Here is a 25,161-nt window from a genome sequence, read left to right as displayed (position 1 = left end):
TCCCTTATATATGCTAGGCAAGCACTCTACTACTGAGCTACAGTTCTAGCCCCTGAACTTTTATTTTTTGTTTTGAGGGCTTGATATATTAAGGTAGAAGAAGAATGGCTTTGATCTCTTTCAAACAATTCTTTTCCATCCTGCTTCATGTACCACCAAAACCTCTAGATATTAAAAAAAAACCTTTATTATTAAGACTTTTTAAAATACAGAATTGAATCAAGCAAATCAAGATAGGCTCATTTTCTGAATTGACTTCAGTTTCTGGTGTCTATACTTTGATTTGTTTTTTCTTTGTGTTACAATAACTACTAACAACATTTTTTAAAAGATTAATAGTTTTCATAAACAAGAACATCCCTATCCTAACAAATAGGATATGTTATAGTAGTATATCATTCTAATAGATTAGAATATAATTCTAATCATTTTTTCTAAAAATATTGAAAAAGCAGCCCTGCCCCCTCCCCCATGGCTTCTCCGTTTTATTTTTTCTAGGGACTATCTTAGTACTCATCCCAAGTTCTCGGTTCTTGGTTACCTCATCCTAGTTTGTATAGTACTCATGGCATTATCTGAGTTTAGTTTGAGCCAAATGCTTAAATGGCCAAATGCTTTAAATTTATTATATTTTTAAATATTAATGATAGAAAAATTCTTTTTTAAAAATTGCTCAAATTCTCCACTATAGTTGTATAGACGAGTTTTCACAAAACCAGTGTTTGGATATTTTTGAATCCTTGAAAGCCTTAAAAACTATTCAGGTAAGCATTTATGTCATCTTGGTTTTTCTACTGAGTTTGAAGAACTATGTACATCTACTATTATTAGATCTTTCCCATCTTTTTTATTCTTATAATATGTGATATACAGTTATTTCCTATCTTGTTATATTGCTTTAATGCCAATCACTGGTCATATGTCACAGATTGATTGCATGACCCACTAATAAAATAAGAACCTGTCAGAAACAAGAAACATGTTTATGCAAGGTATTTTAAAATCATTGTGGCAGACATTAGTGGAGATATCTCACATAATATGCCCACTTTTTTTTTTTGTAGTCATATATGTGGTAATTATTTGACTTCTGGTATTCTGAACATATCTTAAATTCAATTTCTTACATATAATTAACTTCTGGTCTCACATTTTCCTTAAACCCATTAACCTTTGCTTGCCCAAGGAAATTTAACAACTGCTAGGAGAGGAGAAAGGTAAAATGTGTGATCTACAGGTTATAAATGTAATAGCTTATGGAGAGGGATGAGGGATGAGGGATGACTGCTACAGAAATTAGGCTGGAAACACCAGAACTGTGATGTGCTGATCAGAGGACCATGACTTTTTCATTTGCTTCTATGTTCCAAGTGAAAAGGTCAGTACAGTTGTAAAATAGTGATTCCTACCTTTCATATGGATAGATATAGGTTATCTCTTATAGTAGTATTCAGAATCTTTCTTCTGCTGTTCCTGGGAATAAATATATTTTATGGCACAACTCAGACACACCTACTTATTTTCAGAAATAAAACCGTTCACTAAACAGAATTTATTCTTTTTATAAGTGATGTGCTTTAATATTTTATCATCATCTTCTTTTTTTAATACAGGTTGCAACAGTAAATTCATTTTCTGACACACAAATCTAGGTCAGGTTGAAGAACACTGTCCTACTGGACAGAATGCCTGGGTGCCACTTATTATTATTCTCCTGATTATCAGAGCCACCTTGTGTAATGCACCATATAGGAGGAGGGATGATGTAGAGTCTAGTCAGAATGTGACATTACCCAGCTGGGCAAGAGGAAACCACTCAGTCTGTCCTTCTGGAAATGTAATATTTTCACAAATTATATTTTTCTGTTTTACTTTTTCCCTAGCAGTTAGCAAAATACATCCAATAACATAAAATTTGTTGCTCAAACTTAAAAGAAGGAATGTACAAAGTACAGTTAAATTTTGTTGGCGATAAGAAAAATGTAAAGTTTTTGTTTAGCTGAGAGGTCAAATGATACCATGACTATAATTATGACAACAACAACAGTTATTTTTATTGAATATTTACTCTGTGACAAGTACTTTATCAATGCATTTGATTCTCACAGCTATTCATGAAGGTAGATATATTACAAATGTGAAAACTGTGTCTTAGGGAACTAGGAAGAATTCAAATGTCATGACGTTTGTGCTCTTCACTACTATCCACAGAGTCCAGAGTCCATGTTACTGCCACCTTCTAATTATATGTGTCTGAGCCTCAGTTTCTTCCCTATGAAATGAAAAAGAATACATGTACTTCACAGGGCCATGATGAAGAATGAGGAGAAAATCTAGTAGATAATTAGAAGAGCTACTTACTAATAGGAAAAACATAACAAAGAATAGAGATCATAGGATTCGAGGGACTATGAAATCATCTGCCTATACCAAAGTATAAGCTATTTTTCCACAGCATTGCCAGAGGAAGAATGATTAAACTTTTTCTTTTTTGCCCATCTGTGGGATAAGAAATGGTATATCAGTTCTTGTTTCATTATATGTTGTAAATATTTGATTATTTTTTATAGATTTGTCTGATCCACAGAAACTCTCCCTTGAAATATTTTTGAATTAAAGGTAGTTATTTTTGCTATTTTAAACACCCACCTGACCGAAGAGGTATTAGAATGGAGTTGCACCTTACTAGAGAATTCTCAGAGCTTCATTTTATTTTGGCTGTAATAAGCCTTACTCAAGAAGATAACAGCTGGGTTTCAGTTGGAATTTCACATTTTAACTTCAGTTAATTCTTCAGTGCCTTTAGAGTTTGGGTTACAGCTCCATGTTCATGGTGACAGAAATCTTTAGGTACCTACAGAAAATACGGTTTTTACTCAAGATACTTAAAATGAGTCTTTCAGTAGGCAAAATTGTGTGGCATTTACAAAGAAAGAAACCTAGAGCATTCTTTTTGAAGATTCACTTTTAATAAAGGGTGCTGTTTTGACCAGGAGTGTCTTTTGCTTTTCAGAACAACTCTTGGAGTTTATGCACCAGCTGCCTGCGTTTGCCAATATGACGATGTCAGTGAGACGAGAGCTCTGTGCTGTGATGGTGTTTGCAGTGGTGGAAAGAGCAGGGACCATTGTGTTAAATGATGGTGAAGAGGTCAGTAAATATTCCTCCCTTTTTAAAAGCTTGTTTGAGGATCTCTCAATTTAGCACTTAGACAAAACCCAGTTTTTATATTTTCCTTCTCAGAAACCAGCAGTAATAAGTTTGAATAAAGAATTATGATGTACATATTTTGTCACAGCATTCTGAATCCATTATTTTATTTTCCATTATATATAGTATTTCATACAATATTGATAGTTTTTTTTATGGTGTTGCAGATTGAATCCAAGGCTTCACACATTAGGCAAATGCTCTACCATTGAGCTATAGCCTCATTAATGTTTCAGTTTTGCAACTTATGATAAATGTAATGCTTTTTATCAGGATAATATGATGTTAGGGCAATGGTGATCATTATATATCATTTACATGTGTTTTGGGGTACAGAGAAAACTCTTTTCCTATGTCACTTTTGAGAAGAATATCCAAACATATAGATATGTGGTTGTGTATAAATGCTTATTCTGTAAACTTCCTAAAGAGCTAACATCACTTAAGTTATTTGTTCCATCTTTAAGATGAATGATCTACCAATCATTTTTAGGTACCATTCTAAAACTTTCAGCTGTGACTTCGCAATTTTACTTCCTGCTTTTCCTCTGTTTTTATATTTGTTTGTTTGTTTGTTTGTTTATTAGCTGGACTCCTGGTCAGTGATTCTCAATGGTTCTGTGGAAGTGACTTATCCAGATGGAAAAGCAGAAATATTATGTATGGGAAATAGTTTTGGTGTCTCTCCTACCATGGACAAGGAATATATGAAAGGAGTGATGAGAACAAAGGTGGATGACTGCCAGGTATAAAATATATCTTTTATTCTTTTTTAAATTTGTTCTTTATAGATATAAATGACATTAGGGTATATTTTGACATACATACTTGGAGTATAATTTATTCTAATTAGGATCCCATTCTTGTGATTATACATGATGTGGCGTTACATTGGCTGTGTATTCATATATGAACACAAAAGTTATGTTCTATTCATTCTAGTGTCTTTCTTATTCCCATTCCTCCTCCCTTCCCTTCATTCCCCTTTGTCTAATCCAGTGAACTTTTATCTCTCCCCACACACACACACACACATTGTGTTTTAGTATCTGCGTATCAGAGAGAAAATTTGACCAGCTTATTTCACTTAGCATGATAGTCTCCAGATTTCATCCATTTACTGGCAAAAGTCATAAAGTCATTGTATGTTATTCTTAATGGAGAACACTTTTAGGCAGTTTGGTATTTTTCTGCCTATATTAATATGTCATCTTTAAATAAGATTTTAATGTAAAACTATTACTTTTCGCCTTATGCTTCAATAAATTATGAATCTCTCTCGAACTTACTTGAAACGCACAGAACTGTTCTGTTTTTTTAAATAGTATTCTCTAAATATGGCATTTTAAATTTTTCATCAGAAGTTATTAATAATCTATTCATTGATTTGACAATAAAATGCATATTATGAAAAACTCAAAAGTTGATAATTAAAGGTAACACAGTACAGCTATACAATGTTATTAAATTCATACAACAAAGTAATTGATTTCAGAAGAGATATGGAAGTTAATCACAGTATGAATCAGTGGAAAGACTTGCTAGTAAAAAATAATTGCTAATACAAAGAAAATACTGGGTAGCAGAAGAGAAATTGCATTTGTATTGATAGTATATTAATATTCTTTCTTTAAAAGCATTTAATAATAGGCTAGAGAAATTATGTGAACAAATGTGAAATTTAATTAGATTAATTTAAATGGGAACTTCTATGATAGTGAGGAATAAATTTAAGATGCTTTTACTCTTAAGTGTTTATAATTTATGTAATGTCTTCTAAAAATTACTCTTTGAAAGAAAACATTTTAATGTAAATAAGGCAAAAAGATTTTATTTGACTTAAGACTAATGGTAAGGGCTCGTTATATATATTAGTCTGCATTTTGCTTGACATCTGAATGTAGTTTATTCTGAAAGAACATAATTGTATTTATTTGCTATATACCCACACCCCCTTTTAAAAAAAATTTTGAGATAGAGTCTTGCTAAGTTGCCCTGGCTGATCTTGAACTTAGACTCTTCCTGCCTTCGCCTCCTAAGTTGGAATTACAGGCATGTGCCACTGTGCCTGAGTCATAATTGAATTTTTATTTAGTCAGATCAATGTACAGTAGTGTCATTTATTTAAATTTTAAGCATTTTGCTTAACTAAAATGAAAAAAAAACACACATGACTCTAAATAAAATAAGCCTTCCTACAGAATCAAAATAATTTGCCAGATAATTACTTGAGTAAGCATCGTAGAGGGGAAAAAAGAGACTATGAATTCAAAGTTTTAAATACGTAAAATATGAAAATAATTCTAAATATAGTCACTTCTCAATTATTTAGTATAATAGAGGAAAACATAATGGATAAATTCCAAATTCTTTATATAATATGAGAATGTACATTTAGGAAGGATTATATGTGATATTTCAGCTCTGGAATTGTATTCCAAAAAATAGTGAAGACAAAGGAGTAAAGACAATCTAGAAAAGTATTAAAGATTTCTCCATCTTGTTATCTTTTATTAGTTTCTCCCTGAATCCTTTCTTTTCTGTTTGGGATTTCAATAACATTGAGTTGGAGTCTGTTTCTTAGAGGCCAAATAGAAGTTATTTCGTTTGTGAGAGGTCAGCAGGTACATCAGTACACCTAGTTGACTAAACTACTTTCATTAGAAATGTAACCATGGAACCTAAATGATTTTAAGAGGCATATAAATGTTTTAGAGTAATTGGTAAAAATGTTATGTGACTGAGTATTACAGAGTATGTACATGTCAGATACCATTAAGTGTTTATCTTGGAGTTCTGGGAAAGGAAGAGGAGGTAGGTGTTACGTTAGAGAAGAGAATCTTATCTATTTGTAGAACAAAAAATCAGTAGGAAATCCAGAGTGATGGCAAAGTAGACCACAACTCAAAACAAAACTCTGACTAAGATATATAGACTCCTGTAACTCCTAATGTGCAGTTCTCAGAAATATGTAGAGGGTCAAAGGTGAAGTTCCTTCTGGAGAAAACTCTTGTCTTCTGCTCTGCTCCACTCCATGCCACTGTAAAAGGAACATGTTAAATCAGAGGATTCACAAATCACTCCTGGACATTCACCAACCCACCTGTTGAGCCTGACATTTTATTCCTTAAGAATACAACAAGGGGCCTGGGGCTATAGCTCAGACAGAGCACTTGCCTAGCTCTCAGGCACATAAAATTAAACAAATAAAATAAAGGCATTCTGTCCATCTACAACTACAAAAAAAAATTTTTTTTAAAGAATGTAATGGGTGAATTAATTTAGACATTTTAAGTGCTTATTTGAGTTAGGATTTTAAGTTATTTCTGTTAAAATGTCCTGTATCTGTCAAGAAAAAGAAAAAAATAATAATTTTAGCTCTTCCTCTTGGAAACAGTAAGAACTAGTAAGAACTATAAAATGACCTCCATGGTTTCTGTCATTTTACTGACCACATTATAGGAAATCAACAGCTATTGACTGTAATGAACAAAAGTGGTGATATGTTTTGCAAGAAAAAGAACTTTGCTTAGGATTGGCCCTAACTATCTAACATTCCAGTGGGGTCCAAAATAAATATCCCATAATGCAACACCTGGTTGAGTTCATGTTAAGCAAAAGAAAGACAGTAATGAGTGGGTTAAATTTAATGTTTATTAGGATCCCCTGATGTGTTCAAACTTATGTTTTGTTTTGGATGATTCCTTTGAGTTCTCCTCTTCTAGTTGTTTCTCTCTGGTGTTTAGTCCTTTTCCTTTGTTTGGTGTGAAGAACAAAGTTTAGAGCTTTAGACATCCTGTGGTACCTGGTAATTGGTATTGGCTTTCAGCCTTGACCTATGTGGTGGTTAATTCAGAAAACTGGATGAGGGGCAATGGGGGATTAGAAAAGACAAACAGAGGGCTGGGGCTGTAGCTCAGTGGTATAAAGAGGTTTTACCTGGCATGTATGAGGCACTGGGATCAAGGTTCAATCCTCAGCACCACATAAATATAAACAAAGATATAAAAAATACAATAACATTATTTTTAAAAAGAAAATAAAAGACAAACACAAAGAGGGAAAAGGCTGAGGCCTGGTGGGCATTATGCTCTGGTAGAAATGCAGTGACCAAGAACCAGCTCAGTATGTTTATTATATAGATTTTATCATCAAAAGGATTTCTTGAGAGAAAGTTGCTTCAAAGCACACAGAACCAAGATTGAAAACTAATGGCCCAGTTATAATTATCAACTTCTACCCATAATTCTCTACCATTAGGCAGTTGGTGCCTTTAGCAGTTGGTGTCTGAACTTTAAGAACCAATGATTCTATGACCAGTACAGAACCTTTGATGTAGGGTGACATCCTCTCAACTGGGCAGTCTCTCTTGGCAGTTGCGCATAGAGAGTTCGAAGAAGAAGCATCGCTTTAGTCGCTGCTCCCAACAGCTTTTATTCCCATACACACCTCCTCCTTTTCTTTTTCCATTCTCCTTTGTCCCCTTCTTTCCCTCTTCCTCTTCTACCCTGCCCCTTATTTTTCTCCCTTTTTGCCTTCTCTACTTCCTGCCCTTCACCCTTCAATGGAGAGCAAACACTTGGATACCTAATTTGAACAATTAGGTGTGAATTTTCCTTACAGACGACAGAGTTTGAGTTTCAATATATTTAACTTCTTAAGGTAAACCCACATGAATCATCACTAAAGCAATTCACAAATTTTTAACTGTCTTCATACCACTTTAAAATTTACCTGATAATTTTATGTTAGAGCTATAAATTTCTTAAATCAAAAATAAGTTGCTAATAAAAAGGGTAAATGTTTTCAATTAAGATTCATTTTTTAGATACTAGTTCTGTATGACCATATTAGAAATTCAGTTTTAAGGGTTTTTTTTTTTTTCCTTTTTTTGACTGGTATTTCAGGTTGTTACATATGAAATGCCAAAATGTCTATCTAGACACTAAGAATTTCAAATCAAACTCATTCTAATTTCCTTAAATCTTTAGTCAAGAAGATTAATTTAGTACATTCCTCTTCAAAAAGGGTTTTCTTTCATACATCTATCTACTTATTCATTTTAACTCAGGGATACATTTCTTTTTTAGAAGATAATGAGAAAATGATGATTTCATTATGTTCTGTAAAACTGAATGTAAGAACGAACCCCTTAAATTTTTTGGAGATAAAACCTTTCTAAATTTCCCATTTAGAAATTTCTTTCCAAATTTGGGAGCAATTTTGCTGCTGTGTAAAAAGAAATAAAGATATTTTTTAGATAAGTTACCAAGGGCTTATAGATAAGTTACCAAAGGCTGTGTATTTTATAACGTGTACACTAATGGTGAGTATGATAGAAATGGAGTATTTAAAATTTTTAAATTCAACTATTTATATTTACTTGTACATAAACATCCTGTCTTTTGAAGTGTTAATTTTTTACTCTTAAATGCTTAACAGAAAAGTTAGATGATATCAGCTGACTCAGTGGGAGGAACTTGGGATTATAGTATGCTGTTTCTCTTCTGAACTGCTGCTTGTATTCACTAGTGGAACTACTGACTGCAGAAAGTGTGGAAAAGCATAATTAATAAAATGAGAGTCCCATGTGATTTACATTGCTCAGAAATATTGTTAATGTTTTATGTATTTTCCTCCCAAGATTTTGAGGTGCATGTATAATTTTTTTTAAAAAATTAGCCAGCATGTAATGATGGGGCATTTCCTCCTCTATACAGTGGGGATGATAGTACTGCCTTCCTCATCATACGATTAGGAACATAAATTGAGAAACTTCCTGCAAGGCTATCATAATATGGAGATGGTGATGATGTTATCATTATGATTATTTTTAACAATTATTGTATTTGTGTGTGTGTGTGTGTGTGTGTGTGTGTGTGTGTGTGTAGTACGAGGGCCTCAAACATGCTAGGTGAGTGCTCTACCACTGAGCTGTGTCCCCAGTCTTTTTTACATATTTTAAGATGGTCTTGCTAAGTTGCCTAGGCTAGCTTCAAACTTGTGATCCTCTTGCCTCAGCCTCCCTTATACCTGTCATTATAGACATGCACCATGATGCCTGTCTGGTATTACATCTTTTAAAAGTTTTCATGTAATATCATCAACAGTAAGCCATAGCTCTAAATGTCTTTGAAAATATGGTTTTGGATGATTGCGTCATATTCTATCTTATATACTATAATCGAACCTTTATTTTTTAAATCTTTTTCATGTTAAAAGAGAAAAAGAAATGTTACATTTTTCCATCCCCAGATGATTTTTGCAAATCAGAATAAATCATTCATACTTTAAAGAACACAGTGATTTTTGTTTGCTGAAGTATCCACTCTTGTCTCCTCACTGGCCTCCAGTTATGTAATACACAATTTCTATAATTTATTCTTAACTTTATTTAAAACTACTAAGAACTTTAATTGCTTTAAGCCACAAGCTCTGAAATTGTAGTTTACTTTTTAAGAGCAAGGATTACCCTGTATAGAAGTTATAAGGAATAATGATTCGAACTATAACAAATATATTCTTTGTTGTCAGTCATCCTAGATTCCCCTCTTCTCCCCTAATGTTTTTTACTGTGAAAGAGGCATGTTAAAAAGAACTCTTTTAGTTTCATCTTCAGATTTTTTAAATTGTTAGGATTTTTATGTAAAATATATATAAATATTCTAAAATTGAAACTTTTTTTGACCAAGGAAGAAATGCATTAAAAGTAGAGAAGTCTGATTAAAGTTCATTACTGCATTAATTTAGAAAGTATAAGAAAGACAGGGAAAAATGTCAGTATTAAATAATTAAAGCACTGAATTATTCGTACAGCTAGGACTTTTGCAAGCACTTTATCATTAACATGTGACTTATGTTTTATTCCAGTTTGTCTGCATAGCCCAGCAAGATTATTGCCGTATCCTCAACCAAGTAGAAAAGAATATGCAAAAAGTTGAAGAGGAAGGAGAGATCGTTATGGTCAAAGAACACCGAGAACTTGATCGAACTGGAACAAGAAAGGGCCACATTGTCATCAAGGTAAGACTGAGAACTGCCCTCTTTCTAATGGAAAGGAAGTTTGGAGTAGTCGAAGATATGGTAACTTAAGATTTGGGGGTTTTTTATCCTTTTTTAAAATTTTTCCATTTTTAAGCATCTTACCTCTTAATGATGGTCATCACTTATAATAAAGTCTTTACATGTTCTAATTAATAGCAGTTTCTTAATTATCCCTATTACTACCTGCTTGGTTTTATGTTGAAGAGTTGAAATCAAGGTATCATATAAACGTTATTTATTCAGGATAATGATTAAACCTTTTATTTGTTACAGGGCACCTCAGAAAGGTTAACAATGCACTTGGTGGAAGAGCATTCAGTAGTAGATCCAACCTTCATAGAAGACTTCCTGTTGACCTACCGGACCTTTCTTTCTAGTCCAATGGAAGTGGGCAAAAAGTTATTGGAGTGGTTTAATGACCCGAGCCTCAGGGATAAGGTTGGAAATACAGTTTACTTCAGCTCTTAACTATGTAGTACTTTTTAAATATAAGCTTAAAGATACATTTGTCCCACTAGTTAATGTTCAAGTTAATGGAATATGAGAATATAATTTTAAGGAAACAAAAAGATAATGTGATCCAAATATTAGTTCTTGTTATATATTTTAAAGTTTAGCCCTAGAAATATTTGTGTTTTTTTTTTTTCTTCTTTAAATGCAAAAGCCAAAAAGTTGGTCACCAAGTGTTTATATGTTGGGAATATGTTAAAATATAACCAAACATTGGGATACCATGAGAATCTACATTTTCTAGTCTGGTAGATATTGTAAAAGAAAATTATAATTTTTAAATTAGCACCAGAGCAGCTTTACATTACAGCCATCAATGACTGAAGTCTCCACTAATATAATTCTAAGCAGAACCTCTTCTGCAGCTCTGGAGATATTTCTCAAGGCCAGATTGAATGATAAACTACATATAGCAGTGTTACCTCCTTTCTTTTACAACTCTGATTCCTTACAGATATTTCTAGGCTTAACACTATATTTGCCTTATCTAGTCTGTGTTTTTACTTTTATTTTTTAGTTTCTGTCTTTTGTATTAACCTGTTTTGGTTTTATTGTATCTATGCTTTTATTTTGACTTATTTAAAATATGTTTTGAAAGTAAGGTTAGATGTTAATTGAATACCTTCACAAAACCACTGTGTCTCCTGGCAAAGCAACATATAGTCTGTATTTAAGGTACATATTTTTTCAGAATATCATTTTTATCTGAATAAAATTCTTGTTGAAAGTTTTATTGTTATTAGTTTATTTTTTTGTTCAGTATCTTTAGGTGAATTGAAAATTAGATGTCTTGTTTGTTTGAAATTAATCACTAATCTTTAGCACTAAAAACAAGGAAACTTAGTGAAACATTGTTTTTTTAGGTTACACGGGTAGTATTATTGTGGGTGAATAATCACTTCAATGACTTTGAAGGAGATCCTGCAATGACTCGATTTCTAGAAGAATTTGAAAATAATCTGGAAAGAGAGGTAATAGTTGTGGTTGTTATTATTTTTTTAAGATTAGCTTTCAGTTCATTTTCCCCTCCTGTCTTGAATTAACACCACTCTTCCTAAACCCTTATAGAAAATGGGCGGACATCTAAGGCTGTTAAATATTGCATGTGCAGCTAAGGCAAAAAGAAGATTGATGACATTAACAAAACCATCCCGGGAAGCTCCTCTACCTTTTATCTTACTGGGAGGCTCTGAGAAGGGATTTGGAATCTTTGTTGACAGTGTTGATTCAGGTAGCAAAGCAACTGAAGCAGGATTGAAACGTGGGGATCAGGTATGATATTTCTCAGTCCATATATAAGGGAGATTTTGGTAATTTTCTTTCAATTTAGTCAGTAATATGCTAATTTTATAATTTCACTTTTAGATACTAGAAGTAAATGGTCAAAACTTTGAAAATATCCAGCTGTCAAAAGCCATGGAAATTCTTAGGAATAACACACATCTATCTATCACTGTGAAAACCAATTTATTTGGTAAGTATTTTTGCTGACTTTCATTTTTCTCCTTTTTTTTTAAAGTTTAAATCTTAAACAAGAAAAATAATTTATATAAGTAATATTTTGAACATAAGCATCAGAGTACTTGTAGTAAAATATATAAATATAGAATTCATTTTATAAGTATATAACTGGATCTAAATCAAAATCTACTGATTTGAGGACCATGAAAATTATTTTTTAAAATCTGTATTTATTTGATAAATGTAATTTCCCTTCTGTTGATAAATTCTAAAATACCTATAGATTAAAAGGTTTACTGTTGCTGGGCACGTGTATTCCTGCGATATCCCTGCGACTTGGGAGGTTGAGGCTGGAGGATCTCGAGTTCAAAGCCAGCCTCTGCAATTTAGTGAGGCCCTAAGCAACGCAGTATAACCCTTGTCTCTAAGTAAAATATAAAAAAGGACTGGGGATGTGGCCCAGTGGCTAAGTGTTTCTGCATTCTATCCTGGGTACAAGGGAAAATAAAGAAGAATGTTTACTGCTATTCTTAAATTTACTTGGATAGAGCAACATTACAAAGTAGATTCTTGGTACTAATCACTGGAGTAGTATTTTTCTACAGGATTTTAATAGCTGAAATCTGTATTTGTCTTGTACTCCCAAGTTCTAAAATTGCCTTGGCCTTGTCCAGTTTTCTTGTAATTGGCATTTTGTGGTGTTTCTCTTTCTATATATTTTAGTGTTTAAAGAACTTCTAACAAGATTGTCAGAAGAGAAAAGAAATGGTGCCCCCCACCTCCCCAAAATTGGTGACATCAAAAAGGCCAGTCGCTACTCCATTCCAGATCTTGCTGTAGATGTAGAACAGGTGATAGGACTTGAAAAAGTAAATAAAAAAAGTAAAGCCAACACTGTTGGGGGAAGAAACAAGCTAAAGAAGATACTTGACAAGACTCGGATTAGTATCTTGCCTCAGAAACCGTATAAGTAAGTGTCTACATTTTTTTTGTGCATTATTTTATTATCTTAAGAGGATATGCTAAGGTAGTGATGTAATTTTTGCACATTAATGTCTCAATGTTTTAGGCTGAGCTATTTTTAGAAATAATATGAAACAATCATGTTCATTTTAATCCTATTTTTGCCATTTTCCTACCCCTGATTTTCATTAGAGGTCGTTTAGAATGTTCTTATTTGAACTCCGTCCCTTCCAATGAACTTTTGAGAAGTGTGTGCTTCCTATCTTCCTTAGGATTTGGAGCTTTTGCTACTGTACCTTTGTTTCTGGCTGTCTCCTCCACAGCATCTACTCTTTACTAATCAAATTACTTCTTCTGGTTGCCTCTGTTCACCACTGCCATTCTATTTCCCCTTCACTTCTATTTTCAGTTGTTTAACCATTGCCAAGGCATTAATAACCAAGCACAAACCTCTTCCCAGTTAGCTCAGTAGTCAGAATATCAGGTGTATTCTTGAATTTCCTCTTGGTTCTTTACTTATGTGAGAGGTTCAAGCTAGACAAAGTTGCAGGGGTTCCCAACAATTCTTTTTAGCTTTGCTTATTTGCTTATTTCTTTCTTAATTTGGTCCTTGAACCTAGGGATATTTTATAAAACTCAATTACCATCAACCATTTTTTTAATGTTAAGTAACTCAGTATGCCATGTCAACTATTATATATTCCTCAAAGTACAATAATATAAAAGATAATAAATTGAAAAGATGTAGGTTAGTATAGTTCTATGATAACTTAATGGATCTAGAGAAGAGCAATAAATACAGATATTCAGGACTGCAGCAAGCATTTCTTTTTTAAAGAAAATTACATTTCAGATAAAAGTTTCATGTATAGGGTGAGATGATCGAAAATTTATTACTGATGGTTTGTATGTCAGACTTGTATTGCCCCCATTGAACTATAATGATCGGTCATTTCTAAAGAAAACTTCTATGGTAAAGTTATAGGGATAAAGAGCGAATGTGATGATTTTATTTATAGACTTGACTAAGTTACTAAGAATGAATTAGGACAGCTGGTACAGAGACTAGGAATCAATTTTTAAAGTGGCCCCTCTCGGTAAAAAAATAAACTAAATACAGAATTATTAGGAGCATAATAATAAAAAAAGATCTTAGAGTCATATTTGACCATGCGTTAAATATGAATCCATTAAAAAATATATCAAACAGAAGTCAGCATGACCCTGGCAAGTATTAATAGAAATATGACATGTTAGAACTGGGATGTAATACATCCACAGCACAGAATCTTGGCAAGAATACAGTATGAGAATACTCTACATAATTTTGTTCTCTGTGTACTTGGAAAGACATTCAAAAGCTAGTCAAGGAAAAAGAGAAGAGACAATAATTAGATGTGTTGGCTTTAAAACACTGAACAACATCTTAAGTAAATATGTGGTTTGTTTAAATACTTTTTTATGAAAATTATTTGAAATCATGTATGCAGTGCAATTGAAATTGAAAAAATAAGATCTAAAGGTGGGCTCAGCAAACAGTAGGATCTATTATATTCTAATAGATTTTATTTAATACTAGTTGCTACTTCAGCTTTTCTCTTCTAGAAATCATTATGTTCTTAAAAGTTTTTTTAAATTTGGTTTGGTTTTATTTTTGTGTTTTTGCAGTGCTGCAGGTAGAAGGCAGGGCCTGTACATGCTAGGCAAGTGCTTTACCACTGAGCTATGCCCCTTCCCTGTGAAGATTTTTAACAACACCATTGAATAAGAAAATTACAGAAATCATCTAGTTAAAATATACAGTGTTGGGGCTGGGTGAGGTGATGCACTCCTGTAATCCCAGTGGCTCAGGAGGCTGAGGCAGGAGGATGGCGAGTTCAAAGCCAGCTTCGCAAATGCAAGGCACTAAGCAACTCAGTGAGACCTGTCTCTCAATAAAATATGAAATAGAGCTGGGGGTGTGGCTCAGTGACTAGTGCTAAGAGCCCCAGAGTTCAATCCCTGGTATCTCCCCATGCCAAAAAATACTGTGTTGGTCTGGGGGTGTAGCTCAGTGATAGAACACCTGCCTAGCACCTATGTGAGGCACTGGGTTCAGTTTTCAGCACCACATAAAAATAATAAAGTTAATGTAAAATTTTTTTAAAAAATACTGTGTTGTGTATATGTATTTAAAAAAAAAACATCAGTATTGTAGAAGGTAAGATGCTGGATACTAATAAATTAGTAAGGATGGACATGGAAAGGTAATATGCATAAAGAGGGAAGAAAAGGGTATGACATAGCATTATGGAATTCAGATTTGATTTCTAGGTGAGTAGAGAGGAAAACTGATGAACCCAGAGCTAAACAGGAAGAGTCAACAGACTACAAAATCAACGAAGACTGAAAAACTGTTTCAGTAACAATGAAAGAGTTAGGGAGGTCAAACAAAAAAAAAGGTGTGTGCTCCAAGGGCCATTCCCTCTTCCCCAACTTCTTTCCTCCTTTTGTTCCTTCCTTCCTTTTTCTCTTTCTCTTTCTTTCTTTCATTGGAGGGACATTTCAATCTTGGATCTCACATATAAAGTAGTTTTAGTCTAAGACCCCTATCTTGGATAACAGAGATATAAGTAAGTAATCAAGAAACTGTGCAAGAGTGGAAAATTAGATCATCATGTGAGGTGTTAAAATGTTTCTGAGAAACATGTGCCTGGAATATACTAGTATTCATAACTATTTGTGCCAGGAGTGTCCCAGTCAGCCATGCCTTGGCCTGAGGACATAATAATCATTAGATGCCATATATTATACCTAATATTTTTGGCAAATAGTGCTTTTATATGGTTGAAAAATAAAATCCCACTGATGCAGATGAGTGTGGTGTGGTGCATGCCTGTAATCTCAGCATCTTGGAAGGCTGAGGCAGGAGTATTGCCAGTTTGAGGCCAGCCTCATTAACTTAGCTACAATCTGTCTCAGAATGAAATGAAAAGGGATGAAGTATGACTCAATAAAAGAGCATGTCTGGGTTCAATCCCTAATACCACAAACAAAACCCACCAATGTGAAGATTTCTATTTTTCATAGAATGTTAATTAAAAGTGTCTTTATGTATGTGCACATGGCCTGTATGTGGTTAAATAGAAATTTAATTTTATCCTGGATTTGCCTATCAATTTGGAAGAACTTATACTGCAGTTATTTATGATGCCTTGTTTTTTATTCATTTTTAAAAATTTATGTATGACAGCGGAATGCATTGCAATTCTTTTTTTTTAAAGAGAGAGAGAATTTTTTTAATATTTTCAGTTTTCAGTGGACACAACATCTTTATTTTTTATTTTTATGTGGTGCTGAGGATCGAACCCAGTGCCTCACACATGCCAGGCAAGCATGTTACCGCTTGAGCCACATCCCCAGCCCACAATTCTTATTACACATATAGAGCACAATTTTTGTCCAGTCGTATACAAAGTACATTCACACCAATTTGTGTCTTCATACCTGTACTTTGTACATCACACTCCACCATCATTAATAACCCCATGCCACCTCCCTTTCCCTCCAAGCCCTCTGCCCTATCTAGAGTTCGTCTATTCCTCCCATGCTCCCTCTCCCTAACCCACTATGAATCAGCCTCCTTATATCAAAGAAAACATTCAGCATTTGGTTTTTGGTATTGGCTAACTTCACTTAGCATTATCTTTTCCAATGCCATCCATTTACCTGCAAATGCCATGATTTTATTCTCTTTTATTTCTGAGTAATATTCCATTGTGTATATATGCCACATTTTTTTTTTAATTCATCCACTGAAGGGCATCTAGGTTGGTTCCACAGTTAAGCTATTGTGAATTATGCAGCTATAAACATTGATGTGGCTGTGTCCCTGTAGTATGCTGTTTTTAAGTCCTTTGGGTATAGACCGAGGGGAGGGATAGCTGGGTCAAATGGTGGTTTCATTCCCAGATTTCCAAGGAATCTTCATACTGCTTTCCATATTGGCTGCACCAATTTGCAGTCCCACCAGAAGTGTATGAGTGTACCTTTTCCCCCATATCCTCTCCAGCACTTATTGTTGTTTGTCTTTATAATAGCTGCCATTCTGACTGAAATGAGATGAAATCTTAGAGCTGTTTTGATTTGCATTTCTCTAATTGCTAGTGATGATGAACATTTTTTCATATATTTGTTGATTGATTGTATATCATCTTCTGAGAAATGTCTCTTCAGGTCTTTGGCCCATTTATTGATTGGGCTTTTTGTTTTTTTGGTGTTTAGCTTTTTGAGTTCTTTATATACCCTTCAGATTAGTGCTCTATCTGATGTGTGAGGGGTAAAGAATTGCTCCCAAGATGCAGGCTCTCTATTCACCTCACAGATTATTTCTTTTGCTGAGAAGAAACTTTTTAGTTTGAGTCTATCCCATTTATTGATTCTTGATTTTAATTCTTGTATCACAAGGAATCTCATTAAGGAAATTGGGGCCTAATTCCACATGATGAAGATTAGGGTCTACTTTTTCTTTTATTAGATGCAGGGTCTCTGGTTTTATTCCTAAGTCCTTGATCCATTTTGAGTTGAGTTTTCTGCATGGTGAGAGATAGGGTTTATTTTCATTTTGTTGCATATGGATTTCCAGTTTTCCCAGCACCATTTGTTGAAGAAGCTATCTTCAATGCATATATTTGGCACCTTTGTCAAATATAAGATAATTTTAGTTTTGTGGGTTAGTCTCTGTGTCCTCTGTACTGTACCATTGGTCTACCGGGCCTGTTTTGGTGCCAATACCATGCTGGTTTTGTCACTATTGCTCTGTAATATAGTTTAAGGTCTGATATAGTGATGCCACCTGCTTCACTTTTCCTGCTAAGGATTGCTTTAGCTATTCTGGGTCTCTTGTTTTTCCAGATGAATTTCATGACTGCTTTTTCTGTTTCTATGAGGAATGTCATTGGAATTTTGATCAGAATTGCATTAAATCTGTATAGTGCTTTTGAAAGTATGGTCATTTTGATAATATTAATTCTGCCTATCCAAGAGCAAGGTAGATCTTTCCATCTTCTGAGGTCTTCTTTAATTTCTTTAGGGTTCTGCAATTTTCATTATATAGATCTTTCACCTCTTTAAGTTGATGTCTAAATATCTTATTTTTTTGAGGCTATTGAAATGAGGTTGTTTTTCTCATTTCCCTTTCTGAGGATTTGTCACTGATATACAGAAATGCATTTGATTTTGGGGTGTTAATTTTATATCCTGCTGCTTTGCTGAATTCATTTATTAGCTCCAGAAGTTTTCTGATGGAGCTTTTAGGGTCTTCTAGGTATAGAATCATATTATCAGCAAATAATACCAATTTGAGTTCTTCTTTTCCTATGTGTATTCCTTTAATTTCTTTCGTTTGTCTAATTGCTTTGCCTAGTGTTTCAAAACTATGTTAAATAGAAGTAGTGAAAGAGGGCATCTCTGTCTTGATCCAGGTTTTAGAGGGAATGCTTTCAATTTTTCTCCATTTAAAATTATGTTGGCCTGGGGCTTAGCATAGATAGCTTTTAAGATGATGAGATATGTTCCTTTTATCCCTAGTTTTTCTAGTGTTTTGAACATAAAGGGGTGCTGATTTTGTCAAATGCTTTTTCTGCATCTATTGGGATGATCATATGATTCTTTAAGTCTGTTGATGTGATGAATAACATTTATTGATTTCCATATGTTGAACCAACCTTGCATCCCTGGGACGAATCCCACTTGATCATGGTACACGAGCTTTTGGATATGTTTTTGTATTCGATTTGCCAGAATTTTATTGAATTTTTGCATCTATGTTCATTAGAGATATTGGTCTGAAGTTTTTTTTTTTTTTTTTTTTTTTTTTTAAGTGTCTTTGCCTGGTTTTGGAATCAGAGTGATATTGGCCTCATAGAATGAGTTTGGAATTACTCCCTCTTTTTCTATTTCCTGAAATAAATTGAAGAGTATTGATATTAGTTCTTCTTTAAAGGTCTTGTGGAACTCGGCTATGTATCTGTCTGGTCCTGGGCTTTTCTTGTTTGGTAGACTTTTGATGGCATCTGCTAGTTCATCACTTGAAATTGATCTGTTTAAATTGTATATATTCTGATTCAATCTGGGCAAATTATATGACTCTAGAAATTTGTCAATGCCTTTCATATTTCTATTTTATTGGAGTACACATTTTCAAAATAATTTCTAATTATCTTCTGTATTTCTGTAGTGTCTTCCTTTTTCATCACATGAGTTTTCTCTCTCCCTCTCTTTGTTAGCATGGCTAAGAGTCTGTCAATTTTATTTATTTTTTCAAAGTACCAACTTTAGTTCTGCAATTTTTTTCAATTGTTTCTTTTGTTGCAATTTCATTGATCTCAGCTCTGATTTTAATTATTTCCTGTCTTCTGCTCCTTTTGGTGTTGATTTGTTCTTCTTTTTCTAGGGCTTTGAGATGTAATGTTAAGTCATTTATTTGTTGACTTTTTCTTTTTTTAAGGAATGAACTTCATGCAATGAACTTTCCTCTTAGAACTGCTTTCATAGTGTCCCAGAGATCTCGATATGTTGTATCTGTGTTCTCATTCACCTCTAAAAATTTTTAAATTTCCTCCTTGATGTTTTCTGTAACCCATTGTTCGTTCAGTAGCATATTATTTAGTCTCCAAGTGTTGGAGTGGATTTTATTTCTTTATCATTGATTTCTAGTTTCATTCCATTATGATCTGATAGAATACAGGGTAGTATTCTATATTTGCTAAGAGATGCTTTGTGGCATAATATATGGTCTGTATTTTAGAGAAGGATCCATGTGCTGCTGAGAAGAAAGTATATTCTCTCGTTGAAGGATGAAATATTCTATATATGTCAGTTAATCTAAGTTATTGATTGTCTTGAGTTCTATAGTTTCTTTTTTTTGTTCAGCTTTTGTTTGGAAGATCTATCTAGTGATATGATACCTTGTTTTATAACCCAACCTTGCATTTTCTTTCAGGGTGTTTTTAAAAACTAGTTAGAATGTAAATTTGTTTATAATCCAGTTATTTTTGCATCCATATTCTTATTTTTTGATCTTTGTTTTGAAAGCACTGATCCTTTAAGTAATAATAATATAGAAAAATTATAGAAATAGTTTTTATATATTATTACATCATGTTATAAGAATTGTCTACTGCAATAGTTTTTTTATAAATAGAAATGAGTTTGAGAAACATCAATAATAACCGGTGCTTTTTGGGGAACTTTAATGTGTAATTAGAAAATTTGAGCAGAATCAAAGTGAGTCATTGGAGTTCCATTGCCTTTTCCTTGATCCTAGAAAATGCCACCATGCCCTACTCTTCTTTTATGCTCTGTATAATTAAGAAATAATACCTGCCAGGATTTCCTTACATTTGACTGTATAATAATCTCATTTTCCCCTTAAAATATTGGAGAATAAAATTCTGTGTTCATTCTGCTCACTTTCCCCTTAAAATATTGGAGAATAAAATTCTGTTCATTCTGCTCACATTCTTTAGTTCTTGCAAATAGGACCATAAAACTGCATCATTTTGACACTGAACCATTGGACGAGTGAGACTGAATGCATTCTTTTTAGTATGCTTTTTCCTAAGTTCATTCCCACCAAAACTCATATTTTCTCGAATACATTTTTTGACTGAGAAACTACTAATATTGGTTATGGGTTTTTCTAGTGAAAAAGACAGACTTTAGAGAAACATTATATACTTAAGAAACAGGAAAGTAAATTGGATACACTTAAACAGTAGTGGCTTTTGCAATTTTCAAGTAAATTAATGACATTTTTTACATTAATTGCAAGTTTAATGGGATGTGGCTTACTAGTGGTCTGTAATACAGCTTTTCATCGTGCTGATAATTCACTTTTTCTTCTTTCCTCAGTGATATTGGGATTGGTCAATCTCAAGATGACAGCATAGTAGGGCTAAGACAGACGAAGCACATCCCGACCGCATTGCCTGTCAGTGGAACCTTGTCCTCCAGTAATCCTGATTTGCTGCAGTCACATCATCGCATTTTAGACTTCAGTGCTACTCCTGGTGAGCACCTCCACTACTGCTTTTGTTTTCTCATTGTCATCTTTTTCCATCTTTGATACCCAGATGCAAAGAGTCAGGGTGAACCTTAATTTCCAAACCTTTGGTACCAGTTCTCATCATATTCTGCAGACTGTTTTGATATGGCTACAGGAAATTTAATCTCTCTGAACTTGTTTCCTCTTTGATAGAATGAAGAATAACACATGTCATGCAGTTATTACTAATTCATATCAAATAAATAAGAATAGGAGGTATATTTGAGGTCACTGTTGGGCTCTTCAATATAAAAAAGATCAACTTTAAAATTTTTTAAAATTTTCTTTCTTTGATACCCACATGACAGTCTTGTGTATGTGGTACTATGTACTGATGTGGTTTTGTTTGTCTAATCATTTAATTATCTATAGGGGAAGATGTGTTTTTACATCGTAGTATAAGAATGAAGCTCACAGACAGTTATTGACAGCCAACATACAAGCAGTAACTCCTCAGGCTTGCCCTGGAGAATACCTGCTGATAAAACAGTAGAGGGAGCTTGATGTAAAGTCTCAGAGAAGACCCTGCTGCTCTCTTTGGATTTGTGCATTCACAAAGAGATTTTTCTAATCAATTTCTGTCATTGCATGTTCCCACATACCTGACTTTTCTAGGAGCTTCATCAATCTTTGAAGAGCTCTAGTAAGGAAGAGATCAAAGTTTATCATCTTTTCTAGGGCACTTCTTTCCAGATTACTTTGAATGACCATATCACTAAATCTTTTCTATTTATGTGGTTTTCTTTCCTCCAGATTTGCCAGATCAAGTCCTAAGGGTTTTTAAGGCTGATCAGCAAAGCCGATACATCATGATCAGTAAGGATACCACAGCAAAGGAAGTGGTCATTCAGGCCATCAGGGAGTTTGCGGTCACTGCCACCCCAGATCAGTATTCACTGTGTGAGGTCTCAGTCACACCCGAGGGAGTCATCAAACAGAGAAGACTTCCAGATCAGCTTTCCAAACTTGCTGATAGGATACAACTAAGCGGAAGGTATACGCTATCTTATTGGATTTCTTACCCCCTTTCGAAACCCACATCAGAGTGTAAGAGATGAATACTTTAAGGGTTTTTTAAGTGACTAAATATCCCGACAGAGCAATTCGTTGTGGGGTGCTTGGTTTTTAATCTATCAAAGTAAAGGTATACAGTAGACTGCTGGCCCTCACAAGGAGCTCTTAAGCACTTATTCAAGGGCACAGTGACCTGAAAGTTATTATCAACAGCCAACGTACAAACAATCACTCGTTAGGCTTGCACTGGAGAATACCTGCTGATAAAACAGTAGAGGGAGCTTGATGAAAGTTTCAGAGTAGATAGACCCTGCTGCTCTCTTCTCTTTGGATTTGTGCATTCACAAACAGATTTGCTAAGTATTTTCAGTCATTGCATGTTCCCACATAACCTGAATTTTCTAGGAGCTTCATTCGTTTAGGCAGGGACATATATGACAGTGTTTTTGGCAGAATTAACTAACTCTGTCAAATCAGGCCTTGTACATTACAGAAAGCACCCCTGAGCTCTGGAACCAAACTTTAGTTGCTACAGAGCTTGGTCCCTTGCTGTATAAGTGCCCATATCACATGTTATGTGCAAGAAAACATTGTGCTGATTTTGTCATTCTTTTCAGTGACATTTTTACTGTTGGAGATATGTAATTTTGCCCTCAAACCACAAATAACTAAAAGTTGAAAAAAGTAGTTTAAGTATTGGCTCTCATATAATTACTAGATCCTATACTGAATGAAAATTGAGTTGTCACAAAAACAACATTTTTCTGTTTTTCTAATGGAGTGTTCCATTGTGCTTGACTTTCCCATGATATATATCTAAGCTATGATTTAATTCACTCAAAATTTGTTTTATAACTTTCTTATTCCTCACTTTTATTTCCAACCTCAACACTAGTAGATAGTTATATTTTAGGAGGTTGGTTTTTCTGAATTATCACTTGAATGTACATTGATATATCTATAATCATGATGGAGTTCTTCACATCTCCAGGGAGCTGCAAATTCATGATCCACATTCATTATTCAAGAAAATTATATATGGGCTTCGTGAGTAATCAAAATGGAGAGCATTAAATCTATGAATGTCAAAAGCCCAAGATACATTTTTCTGCTATAGATGTTTTGTGAAATATGCAAAAGACCAGCTTAATGGGACCTCCACTGTTTCTTCATTTTTAGAATTTTATTTAGAGAAAGCATCTGCCTACCCTAAAAAGAAGAAATGAAGGAAAACTGGAGGGAGGAAGGGAGGAAGGAAATAGCAAAGAGCAAATACCTAAATGCTGTTTTCAACAAGTTGCTTTAAAGGAGATGCACTAGCTCTGAGTTCTTGTCCCTGCACTGACATTGATAAGTCATTAATCTATAGATGACTCTGTTTCCTATTCTGATAAATAGGGATAACACCTGCCCCACTTACCTATAGGGTTTTCATGAAAATTCATATATTTAAAAATTAAAGTCTGTTTTAGGATTTTTCTAGTCATAAGATCACTTGAGCGAAATAGCTTTTAGGTTTCTTAGGAATTTTAATAAACTTGAACCTATCTAATTTGGATCCATCAGTGGTCAGATTCTGTTTTCACTCTGGGAAAATGGAGTGATGCCTTGAGTCTGATTTTTCTTGCTTCCACCTGTAGAGCCTGTGCCCTTATTTAAATTTTTTTTTTTTTAAATGGCTATTTTCTGTCATCTGTAGCCAAAAGGGTAGAATGATTTAGAAAGCAGGAAAGGAACAGTGAAAAAGAATTAAAGTCAGTACAAATGAAATCCCATGGGATTCCTTCCTTTCCATCTCTGAACACTGGGTTCTGTGATCTGGCAATTGATGCAGCAACTACACCATCTTGGTTAAAAAGAATTTTCCATAATTTAATTCTGTATTCTCTCAAGCTTCCCCTAAAAAGTAGCTGTGTTCTTTTACAGATGTCATGAGGCTTCTGCTTAGGCTTGACTACGTCTGACACACTTCTGCTTTCACAGGTATTATCTGAAAAACAACATGGAAACAGAAACACTTTGTTCAGATGAGGATGCTCAGGAGTTGTTGAGAGAGAGTCAAATTTCCCTCCTTCAGCTCAGTACTGTGGAAGTTGCCACACAGCTCTCCATGCGGAATTTCGAACTCTTCCGCAACATTGAACCTACTGAATATATAGATGATTTATTTAAACTTAAGTCAAAAACCAGCTGTCACAACCTGAAGAAATTTGAAGAAGTCATTAACCAGGAAACATTTTGGGTGGCATCTGAAATTCTGCGAGAGACAAACCAGCTGAAGAGGATGAAGATCATTAAGCATTTCATCAAGATAGCATTGCACTGTAGGGAATGCAAGAATTTTAACTCAATGTTTGCAATCATCAGGTAAGAGGGCATATCTGTCTTAAGATTCAGTGCATATTACAGATTAGAAACAATCTCGTCCAGGGATACCATATAATTATATAAAATGTGGTATTTTATAAATGACTCACTTTTTTTTTTTTTTAAATACCATCTGGTAATCAAACCCATGCTAGACTGTCATTGACTCATAACGAACAATTCTTTTTAAGATAACAATACCCCAAAGAATTATCAAGATTAAATGATACAGTGTATGTGAAATTCCATTGGACATCATAAAGCAAAAGCCCAATAAATGTTTATTTTCTTCCCTTTTAAGTGTTTTGATTGAACCTGGAAGAAAGTGCAAATGAAAAGAATTAGTTATTTTGATGTTAAACGTGACTATAAAATGAGTCATTTTTTTCTGCCTGGGAGTTTGATCATGCTCTCATGACTACTGTGTCTTTTGGTTTATTTTCTCATGACTACTGTGTCTTTTAGAATATTTTCCTGCTCTGTTTTATAAAATGCTTGCTATGTGC

The 25,161-nt window shown here is 33.9% G+C and overlaps 1 protein-coding gene across 9 annotated transcripts in view; it reads left to right on the top strand.

Moving 5' to 3' along the window:
- Rapgef2 (Rap guanine nucleotide exchange factor 2) overlaps window positions 1-25,161 on the top strand; it is a 251,756-nt gene that overhangs the window by 209,539 nt on the left and 17,056 nt on the right. For all 9 annotated transcript variants that reach the window (XM_076865043.2, XM_076865040.2, XM_076865042.2 and 6 more), the window contains 11 exons: window positions 3,014-3,150; window positions 3,798-3,956; window positions 10,081-10,233; window positions 10,528-10,692; window positions 11,628-11,735; window positions 11,833-12,036; window positions 12,130-12,238; window positions 12,949-13,195; window positions 21,082-21,239; window positions 22,028-22,268; window positions 24,272-24,655. In XM_076865043.2, the coding sequence (XP_076721158.2) occupies window positions 3,014-3,150; window positions 3,798-3,956; window positions 10,081-10,233; window positions 10,528-10,692; window positions 11,628-11,735; window positions 11,833-12,036; window positions 12,130-12,238; window positions 12,949-13,195; window positions 21,082-21,239; window positions 22,028-22,268; window positions 24,272-24,655 (2,065 nt within the window). The remainder of the gene's footprint in view (window positions 1-3,013; window positions 3,151-3,797; window positions 3,957-10,080; window positions 10,234-10,527; window positions 10,693-11,627; window positions 11,736-11,832; window positions 12,037-12,129; window positions 12,239-12,948; window positions 13,196-21,081; window positions 21,240-22,027; window positions 22,269-24,271; window positions 24,656-25,161) is intronic.

Source organism: Callospermophilus lateralis, chromosome 8 (assembly GCF_048772815.1).
Source record: "Callospermophilus lateralis isolate mCalLat2 chromosome 8, mCalLat2.hap1, whole genome shotgun sequence".
In the NCBI taxonomy this organism is placed as follows: Eukaryota; Metazoa; Chordata; class Mammalia; order Rodentia; family Sciuridae; genus Callospermophilus; species Callospermophilus lateralis.
The sequence above is the reverse complement of the archived record's forward strand: the minus strand, read 5'-3'. Positions and strand labels throughout refer to the sequence as shown.